Source organism: Oncorhynchus tshawytscha, linkage group LG08 (genome assembly GCF_018296145.1).
Source record: "Oncorhynchus tshawytscha isolate Ot180627B linkage group LG08, Otsh_v2.0, whole genome shotgun sequence".
Taxonomy (NCBI): domain Eukaryota; kingdom Metazoa; phylum Chordata; class Actinopteri; order Salmoniformes; family Salmonidae; genus Oncorhynchus; species Oncorhynchus tshawytscha.
In genome coordinates, this window is record NC_056436.1 from 78,995,692 (window position 1) to 79,013,166 (window position 17,475).

At 45.5% G+C, this 17,475-nt stretch overlaps 2 protein-coding genes across 3 annotated transcripts in view; both read left to right on the top strand.

Annotated features, from left to right (window-relative positions):
• Positions 1-4,263: 4,263 nt before the first annotated feature.
• On the top strand, positions 4,264-5,516 carry LOC121846939 (FERM and PDZ domain-containing protein 4-like). Its single transcript, XM_042326010.1, has 3 exons — positions 4,264-4,370; positions 4,912-5,072; positions 5,406-5,516. Exons 1-3 carry the CDS (start codon positions 4,330-4,332, stop codon positions 5,510-5,512), a joined length of 309 nt encoding a protein of 102 aa, XP_042181944.1. The 5' UTR covers positions 4,264-4,329; the 3' UTR covers positions 5,513-5,516.
• A 1,230-nt stretch (positions 5,517-6,746) lies between these two features.
• Positions 6,747-17,475, top strand: part of LOC112233125 (FERM and PDZ domain-containing protein 3-like) — a 46,074-nt gene continuing 35,345 nt past the window's right edge. Inside the window, exons 1-2 of one of the 2 annotated variants that reach the window (XM_042326008.1) lie at positions 6,747-6,854; positions 14,685-14,789. The gene's annotated coding sequence lies outside the window, so the exon portion shown is untranslated. Of the gene's footprint in view, positions 6,855-14,684; positions 14,790-17,475 lie in introns of those variants that run through there. The other variant, XM_042326009.1, reaches the window with a different exon arrangement.

A 17,475-nucleotide genomic window follows, 5' to 3' on the forward strand; every position in this document is an offset into this window, starting at 1 on the left:
ATGAGTCTATCCCTTGATGAGAGATCATTGAAACAAATATCAATCGTCAATTGATCGCCTGTCATAGATTAGTCAGGGACCATTAATGCTCTGTTGTGATTGGAGAGGTGACATTTTCTCCCAATGCCGTTCTGTCGTTATCAGGAAAAACAAATGTGACAGAACATAAATATCAACCATTGACTCATCTGTGCCCCATGTTATTGATGGCTTGTCATCCCTGTATTTATCCATGCCTCTCCACAGACCAGACACTGTGTGCATAATGGATCAACAGTATCTGAATAACGATTAGCTTTTCCTTATCTCTCTCTTTCTGTCTCTATCTCCCTCTCTTTTATATATTTCTCTCTCTGTGTCCGTCTGATGCAACATGTCCCATTTAAATTCTAATCAGTGTCTCATCTTTAGGCAGACACTGTCGGAATATGAAGCTCACTAAAATGAGATAAAATAACCTATGTCTATCTCTCTCCAACTCTATATCCTCTTTCTATCTCTCTCCATCTCTGTGTATCCTCTTTCTATCTCTCTCCATCTCTGTACCCTCTTTCTATCTCTCTCCATCTCTGTGTATCCTCTTTCTATCTCTCTCCATCTGTGTATCCTCTTTCTATCTCTCTCCATCTCTGTGTATCCTCTTTCTATCTCTCTCCATCTCTGTATCCTCTTTCTATCTCTCTCCATCTCTGTACCCTCTTTCTATCTCTCTCCATCTCTGTGTATCCTCTTTCTATCTCCCCTCATCTCTGTGTGCCCCCTTTCTATCTCTCTCCATCTCTGTACCCTCTTTCTATCTCTCTCCATCTCTGTGTATCCTCTTTCTATCTCTCTCCATCTCTGTATCCTCTTTCTATCTCTCTCCATCTCTGTATCCTCTTTCTATCTCTCTCCATCTCTGTATCCTCTTTCTATCTCTCTCCATCTCTGTACCCTCTTTCTATCTCTCTCCATCTCTGTGTATCCTCTTTCTATCTCTCTCCATCTCTGAATCCTCTTTCTATCTCACTCCATCTCTGTGTATCCTCTTTCTATCTCCCCTCATCTCTGTGTCCCCCTTCTATCTCTCTCCATCTCTGTGTATCCTCTTTCTATCTCTCTCCATCTCTGTATCCTCTTTCTATCTCTCTCCAATCTCTGTATCCTCTTTCTATCTCTCTCCATCTGTGTATCCTCTTTCTATCTCTCTCCATCTCTGTATCCTCTTTCTATCTCTCTCCATCTCTGTATCCTCTTTCTATCTCTCTCCATCTCTGTGTATCTCTTTCTATCTCCCCTCATCTCTGTGTGCCCCCTTTCTATCTCTCTCCATCTCTGTATCCTCTTTCTATCTCTCTCCATCTGTGTATCCTCTTTCTATCTCTCTCCATCTCTGTATCCTCTTTCTATCTCTCTCCAATCTCTGTATCCTCTTTCTATCTCTCTCCATCTGTGTATCCTCTTTCTATCTCTCTCCATCTCTGTATCCTCTTTCTATCTCTCTCCATCTCTGTATCCTCTTTCTATCTCTCTCCATCTCTGTGTATCCTCTTTCTATATCTCTCCATCTGTGTACCCTCTTTCTATCTCTCTCCATCTCTGTATCCTCTTTCTATCTCTCTCCAATCTCTGTATCCTCTTTTTATCTCTCTCCATCTGTGTATCCTCTTTCTATCTCTCTCCATCTCTGTATCCTCTTTCTATCTCTCTCCAATCTCTGTATCCTCTTTCTATCTCTCTCCAATCTCTGTATCCTCTTTCTATCTCTCTCCATCTCTGTATCCTCTTTCTATCTCTCTCCATCTCTGTATCCTCTTTCTATCTCTCTCCATCTCGGTATCCTCTTTCTATCTCTCTCCATCTCTGTATCCTCTTTTTATCGCCCTCCCTCTACCTCTAACTCCCACGCAGGCATCTGAAAATGAGAATGTGTTGTTTGACATGAGCCCAGTCTTTGACTGTTGTTGTTGTTGTTGTTGTTGTTGACTTCAGCTGCCTCTTCATCACCAGAGCCATCAGATGCAAGGTTCAGTCAGTTGTCCTGCCTTACACAGATTTGAAGTGTTTTGCTTTCTGAGAGATATATTTAATAAGGCCTGCAGTACATAAACACTCCATCTCTCTGTTCAGATCCCCAGATCCTCTTTCACTCTCCTTCTTCTTCTTCAGTTACCACCTGGGTTTTTATATCTGGAGTCAGCAGCTTTGGAAGAAACTACAACACAATATGTTGAGTGTGTTGGAGATGTGTGTTTTGAAGACTGTGACTGAGACTGAGGTTGTGTCTCAAATTGCAATAGGGAGCCATTTGGGACGCAGGCAAAGGTTTGTGTGTTCTGTGAAATTGCATCTTTCAACTTCACAATAGTCATTCTTGCCCCTGTGTAGAAGCCATGCTGTTCTGTGGCCGGACAACAAATTGTGCTTGAAAGAAAATGGATGATGGTTTCATAACAACAAATAGCCTAGATTATACCCCTCAAACTGAACTCTAGACCTCCAAGCCAGTTCCACTGCTTTTTTTCCCATTGGTCCCCTCTAACCAGGGGCTGATTTAGACCTGGGACACCAGCTGGGTGATTCCCCTCTAACCAGGCACTGATTTAGACCTGGGACACCAGGTGGGTGATTCCCCTCTAACAGGCACTGATTTAGACCTGGGACACCAGGTGGGTGATTCCCCTCTAACTAGGGGCTGATTTAGACCTGGGACACCAGGTGGGTGATTCCCCTCTAACCAGGCACTGATTTAGACCTGGGACACCAGCTGGGTGATTCCCCTCTAACCAGGGGCTGATTTAGACCTGGGACACCAGGTGGGTGATTCCCCTCTAACCAGGGGCTGATTTAGACCTGGGACACCAGGTGGGTGATTCCCCTCTAACCAGGGGCTGATTTAGACCTGGGACACCAGGTGGGTGATTCCCCTCTAACCAGGCACTGATTTAGACCTGGGACACCAGGTGGGTGATTCCCCTCTAACAGGCACTGATTTAGACCTGGGACACCAGGTGGGTGATTCCCCTCTAACCAGGGGCTGATTTAACCAGGGGCTGATTTTAGGACCTGGGACACCAGGTGGGTGATTCCCCTCTAACCAGGGGCTGATTTAGACCTGGGACACCAGGTGGGTGATTCCCCTCTAACCAGGGGCTGATTTAGACCTGGGACACCAGGTGGGTGATTCCCCTGATTTCTAACCAGGGGCTGATTTAGACCTGGGACACCAGGTGGGTGATTCCCCTCTAATCAGGCACTGATTTAGACCTGGGACACCAGGTGGGTGATTCCCCTCTAATCAGGCACTGATTTAGACCTGGGACACCAGGTGGGTGATTCCCCTCTAATCAGGCACTGATTTAGACCTGGGACACCAGGTGGGTGATTCCCCTCTAACCAGGGGCTGATTTAGACCTGGGACACCAGGTGGGTGATTCCCCTCTAACCAGGGGCTGATTTAGACCTGGGACACCAGGTGGGTGATTCCCCTCTAATCAGGCACTGATTTAGACCTGGGACACCAGGTGGGGATTCCCCTGGGACACCAGGTGGGTGATTCCCCCTCTAATCAGGCACTGATTTAGACCTGGGACACCAGGTGGGTGATTCCCCTCTAATCAGGCACTGATTTAGACCTGGGACACCAGGTGGGTGATTCCCCTCTAATCAGGCACTGATTTAGACCTGGGACACCAGGTGGGCTGATTAGACCTGGGACCCAGGTGGGTGATTCTAATCAGGCACTGATTTAGACCTGGGACACCAGGTGGGTGATTCCCCTCTAATCAGGCACTGATTTAGACCTGGGACACCAGGTGGGTGATTCCCCTCTAATCAGGCATTGATTTAGACCTGGGACACCAGGTGGGTGATTCCCCTCTAACCAGGGGCTGATTTAGACCTGGGACACCAGGTGGGTGATTCCCCTCTAACCAGGGGCTGATTTAGACCTGGGACACCAGGTAATGAATGTAATGAATTATCAGGTAGAACAAAAAAGCATTGGGTTCTGGACCTCGTGGGGTCAGAGTTGAATACCCCTGGCTTATACCAATTCAGTATTTTACTCAGCAGCATGTAGAGTGCATTAAATATTATAGGCTCTGTTGGAATTTGCATCAGTGTTCTGATCGCTCCTAGGTCAATCTATAATTGTATTTCCTCCTCCCTTCTTTCTCCCCCTTCATCTCGTATATAATGCCCTACCCCCATCCCTCCTCCCTTCATCCTTCCCCCCTCTCGCTACTCTCCCTCTCCGTCCATCCTCTCTCCTCTCAGGTGAATGATTGAGAATCAGAGCGATCTCCATGCTGTGAGACCCCACCCCATGCTCCTCCCTCCTCTCAGGGGATGGCCAAGGTCCAGGATGGACACACAAACACATGTGACAGGTACACTACACTTCCTCCCTATGTAGGGCACACAAACACATTATTTCTCTCTACATGGAGTACTTGACTTACACCCTACATAGGACATTTCCTACCCCATATACACATTACATAGGACATCTCCTACCCCATATTTACCCTACATAGGACATTTCCTACTTCATATACACCCTACAAAGGACATTTCCTACCCCATATACACCCTACATAGGACATTTACTACCCCATATACACCCTACATAGGACATTTACTACCCCTTATATACCCTACATAGGACATTTACTACCCCATATACACCCTACATAAGACATTTACTACCCCATATATACCCTACATAGGACATGTCCTACCCCATATACACCCTACATAGGACATTTACTACCCCATATATACCCTACATAAGGAACATAATGAGTCACAGACACATACACACTTTTTTATTTACGTGTGTACGTGTGTGTGTGTGTGTGTGTGTGTGTGTGTGTGTGTGTGTGTGTGTGTGTGTGTGTGTGTGTGTGTGTGTGTGTGTTCCCGGTGCAGCCCTGCGATGTTAGAAGAGAGCCAGGATGGTATGGACAGTGGTAGCCTGACTCCTGGCCCAGCTTCAGCTCGACAGGTCTGCATTCAGCGCCACCCCAGCCAAGGCTTCGGATTCATAGCAGGCAGCCAGAGACCAGTCATCGTGCGCTCTGTCTCTGCAGGTAGGCAGGGATCTGTGTGTGTGTGTGAGCGAGACCGATAGAATGAGAGAAAGATGGAGAGACGATGTGAGTGTTTTCAGTTTAATGTCTACTACTGTATGTCCGTCTGTTACACATAGACTAAGTGTCCTCTGCGTGTGTGTGTGTGTGTGTGTGTGTGTGTGTGTGTGTGTGTGTGTGTGTGTGTGTGTGTGCGTGTGTGCGTGCGCGTGCATGCGCGTGTGTGTGTGTGTGTGTGTGTGTGTGTGTGTGTGTGTGTGTGTGTGTGTGTGTGTGTGTGTGTGTGTGTGTGTGTGTGTGTGTGTGTGTGTGTGTGTGTGCGTGCTGTCCCAGACGGCCCGTCTATCGGCAAGCTTCTCCCTGGAGACCAGATCCTGGCCATCAATGAGGAGGTGGTGAGCGAGGCTTCCCGGGAGAGAGTCATAGACCTTGTAAGGTAACATCCTTTATATCACCACAGAGGAGGGTGGAGGGAGGGGGGAGGATGGGGGAGGTCGAGGGGTGGTTGGTTTGGCGAGGACGGTAGAGCGAGGGGTTGGGGGGGTAAGGAATGAGTAGAGAAGAAGAATCCAATGCTATGTGTCTCTAGGTTGTTGTTCATCTATAACCTACACCTGATGTGAGTCTATGACCTACACCTGATGTGAGTCTATAACCTACACCTGATGTGAGTCTATAACCTACACCTGATGTGGGTCTAGGACCTACACCTGATGTGAGTCTATAACCTACACTGGATGTGAGTCTATAACCTACACCTGATGTGAGTCTATAACCTACACCTGATGTGGGTCTAGGACCTACACCTGAGGTGAGTCTATAACCTACACCTGATGTAGATCTATGACCTACACCTGATGTGAATCTTTAACCTACACCTGATGTGAGTCTAGGACCTACACCTGATGTGAGTCTAGGACCTACACCTGATGTGAGTCTAGGACCTACACCTGATGTGAGTCTATAACCTACACCTGATGTGAGTCTTTAACCTACACCTGATGTGAGTCTTTAACCTACACCTGATGTGGGTCTAGGACCTACACCTGATGTGATTCTATGACCTACACCTGATGTGAGTCTATGACCTACACCTGATGTGTGTCTATAACCTACACCTGATGTGAGTCTATAACCTACACCTGATGTGGATCTAGGACCTACACCTGATGTGAGTCTATAACCTACACCTGATGTGAGTCTAGAACCTACACCTGATGTGACTCTAGGATCTACACCTGATGTGAGTCTAGGACCTACACCTGATGTGAGTCTAGAACCTACACCTGATGTGAGTCTAGGACCGCCACCTGATGTGAATCTAGAACCTACACCTGATGTGAGTCTAGAACCTACACCTGATGTGAGTCTAGAACCTACGCCTGATGTGAGTCTAAGACAGGACGAAGCTTTGGAGGAAATGTTGTTCTTAGCTCATTCAATGTGTGAACTCACACAACACATTAAGAGCAGAATATTTGCATTAAATGCAGCAGCAGTACAGCGGGAATAGTTCTGTGAGTTTGAAGGCTAAAGTCATGGGGAAATAGTCTGTCTCTAAGCCTTGTGTTCCATGGAAACATAATGAGACAGATGAGTCATTGAATGATAGAGAACAGAGAGGAGGTCTTGCAGGTAAAAACACGACCGTTTCTTCCAAAGCCACAGCTCTAGTGTTACCTAACCCACTCCACACTGCTCTCTCCTCTCGTGTCTGCTGCCTGTCCTCTCTATAGATGCTGCAAAGACTCCATAGTTCTCACTGTGCTGCAGCCTCACCAGGTAACAATACACAGCTCCGGCTCAACGTTTCTCTCACCTTCTCCTTGACATTCTCTATCTGTATCTCTTTATCCCCCATTTCTCCCTCTCTCTCTTCCTCCCTCTCTCTCTGCCTCCGTCTCTCTCTGCTCTCCCTCTCTCTCTGCCTCCATCTCTGCTCTCCCTCTCTCTCTGCTCTGCTCTCCCTCTCTCTCTTCCTCCCTCTCTCTCTTCCTCCGTCTCTCTCTGCTCTCCCTCTCTCTCTGCCTCCCTCTCTCTCTGCTCTCCCTCTCTCTGCTCTCCCTCTCTCTCTGCTCTCCCTCTCTCTCTTCCTCCCTCTCTCTGCCTCCGTCTCTCTTTGCTCTCCTCTCTCTCTTCCTGCCCCTCTCTCTCTGCCTCCATCTCTCTCTGCTCTCCCTCTCTCTCTGCCTCCATCTCTCTCTGCTCTCCCTCTCTCTCTGCCTACCTCCTCTCTCACTGCCCCCTCTCTCTCCCTCTCTCTGCCTCCCTCTCTCTCTGCCCCCTCTCTCTCCCTCTATCAGCCTCCCTCTCTCTCTGCCCCCTTTCTCTCTCCCTCTCTCTCTGCCCCCTCTCTCTGCTCTCCCTCTCTCTCTGCCTCCCTCTCTCACTGCTCTCCATCTCTCTCTCTGCCTCCCTCACTCTCTCTGCCTCCCTCTCTTTCTCTGCCTCCCACTCTCTCTCTGCCTCGCTCTTATTCTCTCTCTCTCTCTCTCTCTCATTCGCTCTCTCACTCATTCTCTCATTCTCTCTCTCTGTCATTCTCTCTTTCCCTCATTCTCTCTAACCTCATTCTCTCTCTCCTCTCGCTCTCTCATTATCTCTCATTATCTCTCTCTCTCATTCTCTCTCCCTCATTCTCTCTCTCCATCATTATCTCTTTCCCACATTATCTCTTTCCTTCATTCTCCTTCATTCTCTCCCTCCCTATTTTTTACTGTGTGTCGTGTGATTGTCAGTAAGTACTCTTCAAACACACTAAAAACAAATGGTTCTATACAGTGCCAAATAGGTGTTATTTGGCTTGTGACCATAGCTGAACCCTTTTTGGTGCTGTATGCAAAGTGTATTTTTAAGGTTCTAGGTTCTACATGGTTCAAGGTTCTACATGGAACCTGTATGGTGCTATAAATCAAATCAAATTTTATTTGTCACATGCGCTGAATACAACAAGTGTAGACCTTACCATGAAATGCTTACTTACGAGCCCTTAATCAACAGTGCACTTCAAGAAGAGTTAAGAAAATATTTACAAAATAAACTAAAGTAAAAAAATATATTAAAAAAATGTACACAATAAAATAACAATAACAAGGCTATATACAGGAGGTACCGGTACCGAGTCAATGTGGAGGCTTTATACAGGAGGTACCGGTACCGAGTCAATGTGGAGGCTATATACAGGAGGTACCGGTACCGAGTCAATGTGGAGGCTATATACAGGAGGTACCGGTACCGAGTCAGTGTGGAGGCTATATACAGGAGGTACCGGTACCGAGTCAATGTGGAGGGCTATAGGTACAGGAGGTACCGGTACCGAGTCAATGTGGAGGCTTTATACAGGGGGTACCGGTACCGAGTCAGTGTGGAGGCTTTATACAGGAGGTACTGGTACCGAGTCAGTGTGGAGGCTTTATACAGGAGGTACCGGTACCGAGTCAGTGTGGAGGCTTTATACAGGAGGTACCGCCGAGTCAGTGTGGAGGCTTTATACGAGTCAGTGTGGAGGCTTTATACAGGGGTACCGGTACCGAGTCAGTGTGGAGGCTTTATACAGGAGGTACCAGTGTGGAGGCTTTATACAGGAGGTACTGGTACCGAGTCAGTGTGGAGGCTTTATACAGGAGGTACCGGTACCGAGTCAGTGTGGAGGCTTTATACAGTCGAGTCAGTGTGGAGGCTTTATACAGGGGGTACCGGTACCGAGTCAGTGTGGAGGCTTTATACAGGAGGTACCGGTACCGAGTCAGTGTGGAGGCTTTATACAGGAGGTACTGGTACCGAGTCAGTGTGGAGGCTTTATACAGGAGGTACCGGTACCGAGTCAGTGTGGAGGCTTTATACAGGAGGTACCGGTACCGAGTCAGTGTGGAGGCTTTATACAGGGGGTACCGGTACCGAGTCAGTGTGGAGGCTTTATAGTCAGTGTGGTACGAGTCAGTGTGGAGGTACCGAGTCAGTGTGGAGGCTTTATACAGGAGGTACTGGAGGCTTTAGGTACGAGTCAGTGTGGAGGCTTTATACAGGAGGTACCGGTACCGAGTCAGTGTGGAGGCTTTATACAGGAGGTACCGGTACCGAGTCAGTGTGGAGGCTTTATACAGGAGGTACCGGTACCGAGTCAGTGTGGAGGCTTTATACAGGAGGTACCGGTACCGAGTCAGTGTGGAGGCTTTATACAGGAGGTACCGGTACCGAGTCAGTGTGGAGGCTTTATACAGGAGGTACCGGTACCGAGTCAGTGTGGAGGCTTTATACAGGAGGTACCGTACCGAGTCAGTGTGGAGGCTTTAGGAGGTACCGGTACGAGTCAGTGTGGAGGCTTTATACAGGAGGTACCGGTACCGAGTCAGTGTGGAGGCTTTATACAGGAGGTACCGGTACCGAGTCAGTGTGGAGGCTTTATACAGGAGGTACTGGTACCGAGTCAGTGTGGAGGCCTTATACAGGAGGTACCGGTACAGAGTCAGTGTGGAGGCTTTATACAGGAGGTACCGGTACCGAGTCAGTGTGGAGGCTTTATACAGGAGGTACCGGTACCGAGTCAGTGTGGAGGCTTTATACAGGGGGTACCGATACCGAGTCAGTGTGGAGGCTTTATACAGGGGGTACCGGTACCAAGTCAGTGTGTAGAGGTACAGGTCATTTGTACATGTAGGTAATTTGTAGGGACTGGTGAAGTGACTATGCATAGATAATAAACAGTGAGTAGCAACAGTGTACAAAATAAATGGAGGGGATCAATGTAAATAGTCCGGTGGCCATTTAATTAAAGAACCCTTAATAAAGAACCATTAAAAACCCTTTTACAACCCTTTATGGTTATTTTCATGGTTCTTTATACAACCTTTATAGAAACGCTCTACACTGAGTGTACAAAACATTAGGAACGTCTTCCTAATATTGAGGTGCATCCCCCTTTTGCCCTCAGAACAGCCTCAATTTGTCAGGGCATGGACTCTAGAAGGATGTCAAAAGTGTTCCACAGGGATGCTGGCCCATGTTGACTCTAATGCTTCCCACAGTTGTGTGAAGTAGGCACGCCCCCAAATATTCAAATGAGCCGCTGCTCATACATTCATTGGTGGAAGGGTACCGAATTGTCATACTTCAGTGAAAGTAAAGATACCTTAATAGAAAATGACTCAAGTAAAAGTGAAAGTCACCCAGTAAAATACTACTTGAGTAGAAGCATAAAAGTATTTGGTTTTACATATACTTAAGTATCAAAAGTAAAAGTATAAATAATTTCAAATGTCTTATATTAAGCAAACCAGATGGCACCATTTTCTTGTTTTTGTTATTTACGGATAGCCAGAGTCACACTCAAACACTCAGACATCATTTACAAACAAAGCATTTGTGTGTAGTGAGCCCACCAGATCAGAGGCAGAGAGATGACCAGTGTCATGACGTTGGCCTGGGGGTAGGTTTATGACAGTCATAAATACCTCTTCCCCCCTTTTTCCTTTCTCTACCCTACTGATGTGACATTTGAAAATCCCTTGGTTAACATAAAGATTCTGGGAACATCAGAAGGTGGGGGGAAATGAACTATATTCTGGTAATCTGACCAATTGAACATATGCGGTGGTACTTAATGAATATGATGTCAGTTCGGTTGTCATCTGAGACATTCTCATCAATGATAGGATGACATAAACTCTACAGTGGAAAGTCTGCACATTGTAGTTATCGGATTCACATGGAATTGTTGTTCAATTTAAACATTTGAATATAAAAGTATTGGTGAAGAGATTAAATTTAATTTTAGCTTCCAAATGAGAGATTTGGGTTTCCAAATCAGGCTTCCCTGTGAAGAGACATGGGTTATAAAACTTTTCAAACACACCCTTCTCGCTCCACTATATAAAGCCTTGACGAAAATGTAACCTCCTGTTCCAAGTACGTGAGGTCTGCAGCCTCTGCGTTAAAAGGACTAACATGTCAACTACAGAAGTAAACCAACCTCAGCGTGAGCTTTGGTTGCGAATGGTATGAACTTTGAACTCTTATTCGCGACAGAAGTGATACCTCCTAGACGTTGAGTTAGCAACAGCAGCTGCAAACGCAGACTAGGAAAGAACAGACAGAGTATCCCGTCTACCACACAACAACGTTACTACAACGCATCCAATTGACCACCAGAGACATTCTTCAAAGGACAAAGGACTCGGTTTGGCAACACGGCCTTCCATCTACCACCTACCTACCGAAGTGCAGCTCAGAGTAAATATTTATTGCATTTTCCTTTTCCAAATGGGCGGTAATTTAGAATGCATAAGATACTGTATTTACGATAGCACAGCTTCTCCCTTTGTCCCTTAGTCTTCCCACTCTTTCACTCAAACCCAGACCCTTTTCTTTTGTGTAACCAGCCATCATATCTGTTCCGCCCCCTAGGGACGTTTTCCTTTATGACGTAATTTATAATCAAGGTATAATTCATTCTGTGTATATGTAATTATATGTGATTAGTTAGGTATTTAACAAATAAATAATTAAACCCAATTTTGTATTGCTGATTCAACTTGTTAGCCAGGGTTCGTGAAGATGACCAAGAATTTACAACTTTCAGATGAGACTGAATTAAGGTGACGATTAACATTGACTGCTATTGATGTAAAATATTACTGGGTCTTTAAGAGTTTATTCAGAAGATAACAGCTCTATAAATATTATTTTGTGGTGCCCCGACTCTCTAGTTAATTACATTTACATGATTAGGTCAATCAGGTAATATTAATATTTCCTATTAATATTTTATAGAATAGCATGTCATATCACTTAATCCGGCATAGCCAAAGACACGACACCGGGGATGTTCTCTGTTTAGTGAGTCCACCAGATCAGAGGCAGTAGAGATGACAGGGGATGTTCTCTGTTTAGTGAGTCCACCAGAACAGAGGCAGTAGAGATGACTGGGGATGTTCTCTGTTTAGTGAGTCCACCAGAACAGAGGCAGTAGAGATGACTGGGGATGTTCTCTGTTTAGTGAGTCCGCCAGATCAGAGGCAGAGGAGATGACTGGGATTGTTCTCTTGATAAGGGTGTGAATTGGACCGTGAATTGAACCTGTCCTGCTAAGCATTCAAAATGTAATGAGTACTTTTGGTTTTCAGGGAAAATGTATGGAGTGAAAATTATATTATTATCTTTTGGAATGTAGTGAAGTAGAAGTAAAAGTTGTCAAAAATATAAATAGTAAAGTAAAATACAGATACCCCCCCACCCCCACAAAAAAAAACATAGGTAATACTTTAAAGTGTTTTTACTGAAGTACTTTTCTCCACGGCGTACATTTTAATTATCACTAAAAGCAGAACTAACCCTTTTTTGAACTGCAAAGAACCATTGGGCTCAAAGGGTTCTTTAGGTCTGTATGGTTCCACATAGAACCATCACCCTTCCCAAAGAAGGCTCATTTGTTTTAGTGTGCAGTGCTACTCAACAAAATCACCTTTATAGGTTCCATGGATACTGCTAGAATGTCTTGCGTCAACAGTCTGTTTCAAAAGCACTGTTTTGTGCACAAACACGTATCAGTTATTTTGTTGCCTTTGTAATTACAGACTTACAAGCTCAGCCAGGCATGTAATTAAACGTTAATGTAAAACGTCCTAATTATTTAACCATCTAACTACGTCTCGTTTTTACCAAACATAACTAAATGGTTTCAAAGCATTAAATCAAATGAAAACTTTTCTAATTTGTTTAATTTTATTTTTAATTCAGTGAATAAACCCTAAATGTCTTATAAGCTATGGAGATGTACTGCGATGTTGTTTCTCCCTCTCTTTCCTCTCTTCCAGTCACCTGTTTCTCCACCTCTTTCCTCTCTTCCAGTCACCTGTTTCTCCACCTCTTTCCTCTCTTCCAGTGACCTGTTTCTCCTCGCTCTTTCCTCTCTTCCAGTCACCTGTTTCTTCTCCTCTTTCCTCTCCTCTCTTCCAGTGACCTGTTTCTTCTCCTCTTTCCTTTTCTCCCTTCCAGTCACCTGTTTCTCCTCCTCTCTCCTCTCTTCCAGTCACCTGTTTCTCCTCTTTCCTCTCCTCTCTTCCAGTCACCTGTTTCTCATCTTTCCTCTCCTCTCTTCCAGTCACCTGTTTCTCCTCTTTCCTCTCCTCTCTTCCAGTGACCTGTTTCTCCACCTCTTTCCTCTCTTCCAGTCACCTGTTTCTCCTCCTCGTTCCTCTCTTCCAGTGACCTGTTTCTCCTCCTCTTTCCTCTCTTCCAGTGACCTGTTTCTCCCTCTCGTTCCTCTCCTCTCTTCCAGTCACCTGTTTCTCCTCTTTCCTCTCCTCTCTTCCAGTGACCTGTTTCTCCCTCTCTCTCCTCTCTTCCAGTCACCTGTTTCTCCTCTTTCCTCTCCTCTCTTCCAGTCACCTGTTTCTCCTCCTCGTTCCTCTCTTCCAGTCACCTGTTTCTTCTCCTCTTTCCTCTCCTTTCTTCCAGTGACCTGTTTCTCCACCTCTTTCCTCTCTTCCAGTCACCTGTTTCTCCTCTTTCCTCTCCTGTCTTCAAGTCATCTGTTTCTTCACCTCTTTCCTCTCTTCCAGTCACCTGTTTCTTCTCCTCTTTCCTCTCCTCTCTTCCAGTGACCTGTTTCTCCCTCTCTCTCCTCTCTTCCAGTCACCTGTTTCTTCTCCTCTTTCCTCTCCTCTCTTCCAGTCACCTGTTTCTCCTCTTTCCTCTCCTCTCTTCCAGTCACCTGTTTCTCCACCTCTTTCCTCTCTTCCAGTCATCTGTTTCTCCTCCTCTTTTCTCTCGTCCAGTCACCTGTTTCTTCTCCTCGTTCCTCTCCTCTCTTCCAGTCACCTGTTTCTCCTCTTTCCTCTCCTCTCTTCCAGTGACCTGTTTCTCCCTCTCTTTCCTCTCTTCCAGTCACCTGTTTCTCCACCTCTTTCCTCTCTTCCAGTCACCTGTTTCTCCACCTCTTTCCTCTCTTCCAGTGACCTGTTTCTCCCTCTCTTTCCTCTCTTCCAGTGACCTGTTTCTTCTCCTCTTTCCTCTTCTCTCTTCCAGTCACCTGTTTCTCCTCCTATTTTCTCTCTTCCAGTCACCTGTTTTTCTTCCTCGTTCCTCTCTTCCAGTCACCTGTTTCTCCTCCTATTTTCTCTCTTCCAGTCACCTGTTTCTCCTCCTCATTCCTCTCCTCTTTTCCAGTCACCTGTTTCTCCTCCTCGTTCCTCTCCTTTCTTCCAGTCACCTGTTTCTCTTCCTCGTTCCTCTCTTCCAGCCACCTGTTTCTCCACCTCGTTCCTTTTCTCCCTTCCAGTCACCTGTTTCTCCTCCTCTTTCCTCTCTTCCAGTCACCTGTTTCTCCTCCTCGTTCCTCTCCTCTCTTCCAGTCACCTGTTTCTCCTCCTCATTCCTCTCCTCTCTTCCAGTCACCTGTTTCTCCTCCTCATTCCTCTCCTTTCTTCCAGTCACCTGTTTCTTCTCCTCTTTCCTCTCCTCTCTTCCAGTGACCTGTTTCTTCTCCTCTTTCCTTTTCTCCCTTCCAGTCACCTGTTTCTCCTCCTCTCTCCTCTCTTCCAGTCACCTGTTTCTCCTCTTTCCTCTCCTCTCTTCCAGTCACCTGTTTCTCATCTTTCCTCTCCTCTCTTCCAGTCACCTAAGTCAGCCTTCATAAGTGCAGCTAAGAAGGCCCATCTGAGAACTAACCCGCCCAAAGTGCGTTTTTCAGAGCAAGTGTCCTTCAGTGACCCAGACTCAGTAAGTATACTCTTCCTATCTCTCTCTCTCTCCATTTGTGTCTCCCTCTCAGTTGTTCTTGCTTTCTCAGTCTAATTCTCTCTCACACTCTCCATTTTTCTCACTACTCACTCTTTCTCCACTTCTCTCTAAAAAGTTATGTATTTATTCTCTCTTTACCCTGGGCCTGTGCCTGTCTCCTGGCTGATTAAACATGGTTGAACATCCTCTTCCTCTTTGGGTAGCTGACTACCTGCACCATACAAAACAGCCTTGGGTCCAACACAGTGCAGCTTTTTGATTATAAATTGTTCTCCTCCAGATCGATGTCCCCTCTCTCTGGTACAGGTTGCACCTCTAAGATGTTGGTTAAACATTGGGCACATTTTGAATTGAGCTGCAGCAGCGTTACAGTGTTAGGCTGGCTGAGAGCAGACATGTAAAGTCCCTGCTGGGCTGTGAAGGCCCTCTTCCTACTGCCACGGAGCTCTGAGTAAGTGTCCCAAATGGCACTCTATTCCCTACATAGTGCACTACTTCTGACCAGAGCCCTATGGGCCCTGGTCAATATTAGTGCACTATAATAGGGCCCAGGTCAAAAGTAGTGCACTATATAGATAATAGATGACCATTTGGGATGCAGACCTGAGTCCTCTTCTCGAACCCCAGAGGGGTTGGCTCTACAGGTAAGCCAACGAGTTTATCTCTCACTGTTCCTATTGGCAACTGTTAAACAATTTATGAATAACACATTAGGCTTAAACCTGTCTAGGACACAGGTTCCGCTAACGGAACGCCCCCCAACATTCCGCTGAAAAGGCAGCGCGGGAAATTCAAAAATATTTTTTAGAAATATTTAATTTTCACACATTAACAAGTCCAATACAGCAATGAAAGATAAACATCTTGTTAATCTACCCATCGTGTCCGATTTTTAAATGTTTTACAGCGAAAACACAACATATATTTATGTTAGATCACCACCAAATCCCAAAAACACACAGCCATTTTTCCCAGCCAAAGATAGTCACAAAACCAGAATTAGAGATAAAATTAATCACTAACCTTTGATAATCTTCATCAGATGACACTCATATGACATCATGTTACACAATACATTTATGTTTTGTTCGATAATATGCATATTTATATCCACAAATCTCGGTTTACATTGGCGCCATGTTCAGAAATGCCTCCAAAATATCCGGAGTAATTACAGAGAGCTACGTCAGATAACAGAAATAGTCATCATAAACTTTGACGAACGATACATGTTTTGCATTTAATTAAAGATACACTGGTTCTTAATGCAACCGCTGTGTCAGATTTTTTAAAAACGTTACAAAAAAAGCATACCATGCAATAATCTGAGACGGCGCTCAGACGTAAATATATTTCTCCTCCATGTTGGAGTCAACAGAAATACGAAATTAGATCATAAATATTCCCTTACCTTTGATGATCTTTCATCAGAATTCAGTGCAAGGAATCTAAGTTCCGCAATAAATCGTTGTTTTGTTCCATAATGTCCATTACTAGTGTCCAATTAGCTACTTTTGCTAGCAGGTTTAGTTCAGCTTGTCCAAAAGCTGGCGCTGGTCCAGGCGAACTCGGACGAAAACTTCAAAAAGTTATATTCCAGGTCGAATAAACTGGTCAAACTAAGTAGAGAATCAATCTTCAGGATGTTATTATCATATATATCCAATAACGTTCCAACCGGAGCATTCGTTTTTGTCTACAGAGTAATGGAACGCAAGGCGATATAATGACTACTGCGCGTAACCAGGAACTGGCATTCTGCCAGACCAGTGACTCAAATAGCTGCCATCCGGTCCCACATCACACTAGAGGCTTCATTCCATGTTCTACTGACTGTTGACATCTAGTGGAAGGCGTAGGAAGTGTGAACAGATCCATATCTTATTTGGATGTGAATAGGCGATGAGTTGAAAATCAACCAGCCCCAGAATTTCCACTTCCTGTTTGGAAGTTTGCCTACCCTATGAGTTCTGTTATACTCACAGACATAATTCAAACAGTTTTAGAAACTTCAGAGTGTTTTCTATCCAATAGTAATAATAATATGCATATATTAGCATCTGAGACAGAGTAGGAGGCAGTTTACTATGGGCACGCAATTCATCCAAAGTGAAAATGCTGCCCCCTACACCCTTTGATTCTGTTAAAGGAAAAGATAACCGGGGAGCTGATGGGAGAGAACTGGGAAGCTAACAGGAGAGATAACCAGGGAGCTAACAGGAGAGTTACCAGGGAGCTAACGGGAGAGATAACTGGGGAGCTAACGGGTGTCTCGTCCTTCAAAATGAGCGGACCAAGGCGCAGCGTGCATTGAGTTCCACATCTTTTTAATACAAAGTGAAACTAGAAACAAAACAACAAAACTTACAAAGAACGTGAAGACGTAGTGCCCAAACTGTTACCAGGGAGTTACCAGGGAGCTAACGGGAGAGATAACTGGGGAGCTAAAGGGAGAGTTACCAGGGAGCTAACAGGAGAGTTACCAGGGAGCTAACAGGAGATATAACGGGATAGATACTGGGGAGAGTTACTTGGGAGCTAACGGGAGAGTTACTTGGGAACTAACGGGAGAGACACTGGTGAGAGTTACTTGGGAGCTAACGGGAGAGATACTGGGGAGAGTTACTTGGGAGCTAACGGGAGAGTTACTTGGGAACTAACGGGA